The following is an 8,280-nucleotide window of genomic DNA, read 5'->3' on the forward strand; positions in this document are numbered from 1 at the left end:
ACCGACATTCAAAATGCGCGCAGCCGCCATCCTCCCCGTGCTCTTTTCCCTGGCTGCCGCCGCGCCTGCTACGTCTCAGATCAAGGCTCGCGAAATTGTCTACACTCACACCTGGGATACTTGGCCTGACCAGAGCTACATTATCACTCCCGCCGCCCGTGGTTTTATCAGAGTCTTCCCAACCAACGCCACCCACGAGAGCTTCATCTTCGGCAACCTGCAAGCCCCCAACAGTGGTGTTACATACACCTATACTCTTTCCGGGCAAGGTATCGACACCGTCGTCACGAAGGCGCTGAGCCCGGGAGTCACTGAGACGCATGTTATTGAGACAACTACCAACTCTCCGGCTTTCACTATCAGCGTCGATCGCTATGGCCTCTGAAAAAGAGACTTGACTACCTGACGCTAGGCGCTCCATCGCGTCTAGCGGGGGCCCACAAGCAGCGGAGGGAAAGGGAGCGCGCGCCAATTACCAGGAAGAAGGGGACCGGACTTCAGCGTTAGGACACATCTATATCTGCCTTTGAAATTAGAGTCATTCACTCTTCACTGTTCGACCCATGGCTTATGCCCCTGACTATGATGTCGATCAAGAAACCTAAAGGGCAATTACAAGTGAAGCAATTGGCATAAGAAATTGCAAATGTGAGTTCGCATCGTCTAATGGTCTATGCATAGAACAAAAGCAAGGTCAATCTGGATGATTCGAATGGAAGCAGGAGTGGTCAACTGAAAGGTTCCACCTCTATATCTGCTCCGCTAATTTTTAGTCTACTAATAATCACCACCTCCCTACTTTATCCCTTTGATGCTCTGGACCTTGGTTTGCGGACGCACCGCTTGGAGGTTAGGTCGTAGTACTGGTGGGTAAATGAACTTTTGAAATGTAGTTAACTGCATAGATATAGTTGGAACCAAATTTCATGAGCTCATGTAACAATCTCTCAAAAAACTTGGAATGAAAACATGTTGAAAAGATGGCCATGTTTTGATTTTGGGCGGGCGATGGTATGGTAACTGTTTATCTGTAATTTTGCGGATATCTACGCCTTAAGGCTGTCGCACGGAATATCCGAAGGCACCCCCGTAGGGTTAACACAGTAGTCATGGTACCAGTACACCTGGTGTTCAGCCTTAGTCGACAGATTCGGCGCTGCGTCCACCGACTTGATGGTCTTGAGAACGGTGTACTGCGTCTTATAGCTACAGTATAATCATTAGATATTGAATCCCCACAGCCTATCTGTGACATGGGCTTACTAGATTTGCGAGCAGTTACCCGCCTTGAAGTTATTTTCAATCCGGCCATGAGCCTCGTAGACGGTCGCAGTAGCGTTGTTGTCCGCGATGAAAGTGGTGTTAGGGAAGTGCTGATTAGTCCCGTTAGTTTTCCAAGCCATCGTCTGCGAAGCCAAAGAATGCATACCGTCAGTGACATGCTGCCGTCAGTCGGCAGGAAGCGCTGCTTGCACTTGGTGATGGCTGCGGCGCCAACGCAGTGGATGCTCAACGTTGTCTGCATGCCATCAGGGGTGAAGAAGTCTGTGTACGCCGTCGTGGCGGTCGGGTCCTCTGCCGGCGTGACCAGGCTACAAAACGTCAGATTCCATCTTTTGAAAAGCCACACGAGTGGGGATTTACGCATTGAGGAAATCCTTGAACTCGGGCTGAACGCCAGGCTGGGGGTCATAATCGGTAAAGTCGATTGCCGCCGCAAAACGCGCGGCGAGAAGAGCAGGGAGAGCAAGCGAGAGATACATTGTAAACGGTCTCCAGCTGGAATAACGCAAACGAACGAAATTGAAAGAGTGACTTTAATGATAGCACAGATGGCGGGGTAACACGACCACGATCATAACTGGGCCGGACGGCATTTATAGATGGGTAATGCTGCCAAAATAGATTCAAAGTCACAGCCCTACGGAGTCCCAGCAACCCGCTGTTGCCGCAATGACCGTTTAGCATACAAAGCCCTTCATACAGGTGTCATATCGAGTAAAAGACAGCAGTTAAAATGATGCGCAGTGCCAAATGTTTACCGCGCCCCTGAATGCCTGCCCAATCCCTCGAGGTTCCCGACTCCTTTTCACCGTCCCCCCTTTTTCCGGCCGAAAGCGAGAAGATGCTATAGCAGGAAAAGTCAATTAGACGACGGCCAAAGTATGTTCCTAAAAAAGCAGGGAGCTAACGGGCCGCACAAGCCAGTAGCTACAGTTTGCCCCAAAATACACACTGAACCCGCGGGCCTGGTGCTGGGGTCTTCCCTGTCCGACATGGAATGATAGTTTACAGGGCCCCTCCCGCGAACCCAGTGCCGAGATCGCCTATCCTTCCTCCTTGTCGGACCGACCGGTTGAGCCGGGGCGCCCGATGGGTTCGGACGCTACGTGGTAGGGTATCTTGAGAGAGGATTACCACGGTGGGTTAACGGTGCTTAAAGAGGCCGAGGCCCGGTTGATGATGGAGGCATGTTCACGAACGACTTGATAGCAGCAGTTTACCAGTTTCTGTTCCAAGAGTTTACATTCTTTTACTGTTCAGTTCAGTATTGTTCGGAAGAAGGGAATCACATTAGCTAGTCATCATGAAAGCCACAACAGCTCTTTTCGCGCTCGCCACCGTCGTCAGCGCGGTCGATATGGCACCTTACAAGCCCGACGCAGACGTTGACGCAGGCTTCACGAAATTCGTCGAAGAGTAATGATACCTAACCCCCTGTCCTCACACCCCAGCCCCCCCATAGCCGCTTTCAAGTCTCCAGTTCTACGCGTATCTAACGCATAGGCAGATACTACCGCATATCGGAAGACAAAACAGCAACAACGTCATTCACGAACTTCTGGCCAGCAGACGGCCAACTCGTCATCGCGGGCCGCACGTTCTCCGGCTCCGCGGCCATCCTGGGCGTCAAGCAGTCCCTCCTCCCGCCCGCCGGCAACAAGTCCTGGTGGCACCTCATCCGTGGCGCGTCGGTGGCGGGTGAGTCTGATGACTCCAAGACTTTCGTCGCGAACATTGTTATCCAGACGACGTATGTCGGAGGTAACTGTTCAGAGGCTTAGTAAGTTCCGTCTCCTCCCGCAGTATGCCTAACTATCAAGGAAGGGGGGGGTATTAACAAGATGGTAGCGGCAACGCGAGCTTCACCGTCCTCAAGGACGCACAGGGTTCCCCGAGGTTGGAGCCGCACTCCGAGAGCCTGAGGTTGTACAACCTCACCGTCTCAACTACGCAGTCGCCCACCGACATTCCTTGTAGCTTAACATGAAACAAGCAAAGCGTAAATAAAAGACAACAGTGTCACGGTTAATGAATCATCAAGATGTAGATTTTGAAAATATTTCAATTCGGTCATAGGTCTTTCGTAACATGGGTAGCCACACGTATATATGTACATGTGTCTTTTTTTCGTAGCCTGAATATGCAAAAATAAAACAAGTTATGTCGCTCTCTAATGCCGTAAAGACAGTTTTTATCCAGGTGCCGTACCCATTCCACACTGGAGTGATTTCCGTTTCATACAAAACGCCGTCCAAAACAAAAAGGTTTATGGTATAATACCGCCGCCCCATATATATAAGATGCCGGTCGTTAAATCGTCGCACTTGAGAGAAAGGTATACACACGGAAAAAAAGAAAAGGTATCGTAACTAAATAATGTAACAGAATATCGATGCGCTTGAAGCCGAAAAAAACGTATAAATATTTTGGTTTGGTTGAGAAGCCAGTGTGTTTTACTGGCCCTTCTCAACGTCCCTGCTGTTCTTGTTGTCCTCGGGTTGAGGGGAGATGACGATGGCAGGGGCATCCATGATCTTGGACTCGCTCTTCTCAGAGCTGGAGGAGACACCGTTCTCCTCCTCGGCAGAGGCGGAGTCGCCGTCGGTGGTCTTCTTGCGGCGGAAAACGGAACCGATGGAGCTGAAGAACCTGGCCAGGGCACGGTAGACAATGACCACCGGTCTGCCCACCGTCTTGGCGATCTTCTCGAACCAAGGGTCCGGGAACAGACGGATGAGCACGGCCATGGGGAGGGAGAGGAAGGCGATGACAACAGAAACACCCCAGTGCTCCGCGCTGATGCCGCCAGGGGTGATGCGGAACGCCTTGCCGCCGACGTAGATGATGGCGACTTGGGCGCCGACCATGATGCAGTTGATAAAGATGAAGAAGTAGTTGCGGTGGACACCCTCAAAGATGTTGAACTTGTTGTCGAGGCGTCGGTTGTTGAACTCGTTGAAGATCTGCATCCACACGAAAGTGTTGAAGATCATGGAGTCGAGCTCGAGCTGCTGATCCTCGTTGCCGCTGTCATATCCGAAGATGCTGTTGCCGGCGAAGTGCAGAATGAGGGTTGCGGTAAGCTGGAAGATGGCCTGGCCGATGATCATCTTCCACATGTTGATGGTGATGAGAGGCGCCTTCTTGCCCTGCGGCAGGCGGTCGAGGATCTTTTCAGTCGGAGGGTCCGTGGCAAGGGCGAGGGCGGCGAAGGTGTCCATGATGAGGTTGACCCAGAGGAGCTGAACGGCGGTGAGGACGGATTCCATATTGGGATCGGAGACAGCGGTGATGAAGGCGAGGAGGACGGCAGTGATGTTGACGGTGATTTGGAACTGGAATCACCCATGTTAGCTAAAGAAATGATAAAAAAAAGTTTAGTAGAGATTTAGTCCACTTACCTGAAGGAACTTCTGGACGGCGTCGTTGACGGCACGTCCCCACTTGAGAGCCGTGACAATTGAAGTGAAGTTGTCGTCCATCAACACAATAGCAGAAGCCTCCTTGGCAACCTCAGTACCAGAGATACCCATCGAGAAACCCACGTCCGCGGCCTTGAGCGCAGGCGCATCGTTGGTGCCGTCACCAGTAACAGCGACGGTCTCACCAAGGGCCTTGAGGCGGGTGACCAAGATGCGCTTATCCTCGGGCGAGGAACGGGCCAAGACTTGCAGACGGGGTAGCTTCTCGTTCATCTCCTCCTCGGAAAGAGTCCTGAAGACAGGGCCCTCCATGATGAGACCACCTTCCGTGTAGATACCACACTCGGTAGCGATAGCCTGGGCAGTAACAGCGTTGTCACCAGTAACCATGCGGATGAAGACACCAGCATGCTTAGCCTTGGCCACAGCCTCGGGAACACCGGGGCGAACCGGGTCCTGGATACCAACAACACCGATGAAGACAAGATCGTGAAGGACATCAGCCAGGTCAACGTGGCCCTCAGAGGTAGCCTTGACACCGTGGGGTGGCCACTGGGGGAAGTCCTGGTAGATCAAAGCAATGGTGCGAAGGGACTGCTTGGCATAGGATTCGATGGTCGCCTCCAAAGACTGGCGGTCAGTCTTCTCCAGGGTCGAGATGGAAAGGTCAGAGACGTTGAGCTTCTGGCTGCTGTATCCCAGGAGAATCTCAGAGGCACCCTTGACAACGAGTCTGTAGCCCGCATTGCCGGGCAGCTTGATGACAGCTCCCATGCACTTCTTGCTCGAGTCGAAAGGCATCATCTGAGTGACCTCCTCGTTTGAGCGGGTTTCCGCCAAAGCCTGCATACCAAGATGGTCCTTGGCGAACTGGAGCAGTGCCGTCTCGGTCTTGGAGCCGATGAAGGTAGCCTGACCATCTTCCTCTCCCTCAAAGGCGGTGGAGTTGATTGCGACGGACTGAACAATGAGTTCCTTGGTGGCCGCTGGGAGAGTCTGCGCGAATTGTACAGCAGTAGTAGCCTTCTCGCCGTCGGAAGACTTGGAGAAGCTGGAAGAACCAAAGGTGCCGGCAACAACCGTCATCTTGTTTGTCGTCAGAGTACCCGTCTTGTCGGAGCAAACTGTCGTCGCATTACCCATGGTCTCGCATGCGCGGAGAACACGAACCAGGTTGTTTTCCTTCAGGAGTCGAGTGGTCGCAAATGCCAAAGCAAGGGTGACAGCCAGCGGAAGACCCTCAGGAACAGCCACAACGATAATGGTAATGGCGACAATCAGGATATCCATAAAGGTCGAGGCCTTCTCGGAGCTCGGACGGACGTCGTTGGGCAGCCCAGCGAGGAAACGGATAAGGAGAACGACGAACAAGAAGAGGGCGGCGCTGCTTCCAAGCTTTGCAATGGCCAGGGCGAGACCTTCGAGCTTCTTCTGCAGAGGGGTGGACTCAGTCTCGGTACGGACCGACATCATGATCTTTCCGAAGCTGGAGTTAGTGCCAATAGACGTGCAGACGAAGGTACCGACACCCTCGAGAACCTTGGCGCCAGAAATGATGAAAGGGTCCATGTCCTTGGACGCGTTTCCGGATTGCAGGGCGTTGAAGACGACATCGCCTCCGGTCTTCTTCAGTGCGTCGGATTCGCCGGTGGCCGACGACTCATCGCACTTCAAATCATGACCGCTGATGAAGACACCGTCCACCGGGACGAGATCGCCAGGCTCGAGGTGAATGACATCGCCAACCAGGATCTCTGCAACGTTAATCATGAAAGATTTACCGGACCGGATGACCTTGACCTCACGGTCCTCCTTCTTAGCATTAAGCTTGACAAAAGCCCTCTCCTTTTGCCAGTCGTTAAGAGATCCGACCAAAGTAACGATCAGAATGGCGACAATAATAGCAACACCCTCGACCCAGTCCACGGGCTGGCCTGCTTCAGGATCATGCTCGGCGCCAAATGTCTCGTAAAGACCCAGCGCCAGTGAGATGGCGGCAGCGACAGTCAGTAAAATGATGACTTTATCATTATACGCATTCCACATAAGCTTCCACAGCGGCGTAGCCTTCTTGGGAGGCAGGATGTTCCTGCCGTAAACTCGGATGCGATCGGTGAAACCATTGCCATCAGCATGGTGCGTGGCAGATGGCTGAGCACCCGAGGTGGCGAAGGTTGGCTCCTTGTGGCCGGTGGCCTCCTGGAAGCTGACTTTGCCACGGACTGATGCCTCATCCTGGGACAAGCCGGCCTTTACGTCTGTTTGCAGGCCCTTTTCGATTCCGCGAAGTCCGCCGAGGGCTAAAAATGCAGGCAGTGATTTCGGATTTAACAGTTTGTTCAAGTGCCCGGGGCTAAATGCAAAGGGGTTATTCTCGACGACAAAGTCGCCTTCCGTACCAGGATCGGGCCGGAGAGCAGCATCGGGGTCCTCGACGACGACGGTCGTGCTTGAGCGCATGCTTGCTGCGGCGCTGACCGCGGGTGTGAGAAAGGGATTTGAGTGTGTTGAAATCGGAGAGGGTGTTATAGCGTCGTCTTGGCTATCCCCGCGAGAATGGCGGGTATCGACGCGCAACTGAGGTGGTGCAAGAGACGCCATTAGCACCGATACAGTGTACTAGTCTGAGGCTGATGCAGGGTATTCTCATCAAGTTGTGCAAGTGAAATAAAAAGTCTTGGGTCGATGCTTGATATAGAGGGGAAAAAAAAAGCTTTTGTTATAACAGAGTTGGGCCAAGCCAGAATGGTGGCGGTTATAGCGAGGCCTCTCTGGTGAGAAGAGACAAAAACAAGGTAGTATATAGGTGTGCAAGGCTGTGTAGGGAGGCAAGTCTTGCGTCGCCCCCAGGTTGTTTGTGGGAGGTGGCAGAGTACTCTATAGCGTACCAGTTGTCCAGATGATTCCAAAAGACTGAGCGCCCGTGAGACTTGGCAAGCTATGGCTGCGCCCTCGCCCCGTCGAAAAGAGTTTTTGAGTCCTCTGGTTCACACCGAGCGTGTCAACGTGATACAGTCTGCCTGCTACGAGGCCGACAGTAAGAGGGAGAGAGAGAGAGGGAGGGAGAGGTATGAGGCAGTGCTAGGCAGGCAAGCGAGAAGGGGGTTGAATTTCGGCGCCGGACGTTGGTCCACTTCCCGAGGAAATGGGGTTTAAAGTTGTTAAAAGGTAGTAGCCGTAAGAGTAAGTATGTAGACAATTCAGGCTTGGGCAGCCATGATGTTGATAAGTTGAATCTTCATGAGTCGAGATTGGCAACCAAAGGAACAGAGATTTCAAAAAATTGTTAAGAGATGTGCTGCCGATTGCGTCTGGAACGTGAAGGACAAGCACTCGAGCGTGGCAGTGCTCACATCGACATGCCTTTCTTGGCAAGCTCAACAGGAGATGAAGTCAACCGAGACTCCACCGGAAGCGATGGATTGGTCAACCGAGAGGAAGTGATAGGTTGTGGGCAGGAGAAAAAGTCGCGCTTCACGATATCACAACAGCATATGGCGTCCTTGGCGGGGAAGCAGTGGGATGAGTGGTGTTGCAAGAGGTGATCAAGAGGGGAAGGAGGGAAGACTTTGGA

The 8,280-nt window shown here is 52.8% G+C and overlaps 4 protein-coding genes across 4 annotated transcripts; 2 read left to right on the top strand and 2 right to left on the bottom strand.

Moving 5' to 3' along the window:
- Window positions 1-13: 13 nt before the first annotated feature.
- Window positions 14-385, top strand: CTRU02_205171 (uncharacterized protein; the record flags this gene model as incomplete). The annotated part of the gene is made up of 1 exon (XM_036724251.1): window positions 14-385. The coding sequence occupies one exon, from the start codon at window positions 14-16 to the stop codon at window positions 383-385; it is 372 nt and encodes a 123-aa protein (XP_036583878.1).
- A 661-nt stretch (window positions 386-1,046) lies between these two features.
- On the bottom strand, window positions 1,047-1,763 carry CTRU02_205170 (uncharacterized protein; the record flags this gene model as incomplete). Its single annotated transcript, XM_036724250.1, has 4 exons — window positions 1,047-1,206; window positions 1,264-1,373; window positions 1,430-1,592; window positions 1,645-1,763. The coding sequence occupies 4 exons, from the start codon at window positions 1,761-1,763 to the stop codon at window positions 1,047-1,049; spliced, it is 552 nt and encodes a 183-aa protein (XP_036583877.1).
- An 824-nt stretch (window positions 1,764-2,587) lies between these two features.
- Window positions 2,588-3,271, top strand: CTRU02_205172 (uncharacterized protein; the record flags this gene model as incomplete). The annotated part of the gene is made up of 3 exons (XM_036724249.1): window positions 2,588-2,700; window positions 2,792-3,064; window positions 3,133-3,271. 3 exons carry the CDS (start codon window positions 2,588-2,590, stop codon window positions 3,269-3,271), a joined length of 525 nt encoding a protein of 174 aa, XP_036583876.1.
- A 466-nt stretch (window positions 3,272-3,737) lies between these two features.
- CTRU02_205173 (calcium-translocating p-type atpase) lies at window positions 3,738-7,307 on the bottom strand (the record flags this gene model as incomplete). Its single annotated transcript, XM_036724248.1, has 2 exons — window positions 3,738-4,619; window positions 4,686-7,307. 2 exons carry the CDS (start codon window positions 7,305-7,307, stop codon window positions 3,738-3,740), a joined length of 3,504 nt encoding a protein of 1,167 aa, XP_036583875.1.
- Between the last annotated feature and the right edge of the window lie 973 nt (window positions 7,308-8,280).

Source organism: Colletotrichum truncatum (genome assembly GCF_014235925.2).
Source record: "Colletotrichum truncatum strain CMES1059 chromosome Unknown Contig_0003, whole genome shotgun sequence".
In the NCBI taxonomy this organism is placed as follows: Eukaryota; Fungi; Ascomycota; class Sordariomycetes; order Glomerellales; family Glomerellaceae; genus Colletotrichum; species Colletotrichum truncatum.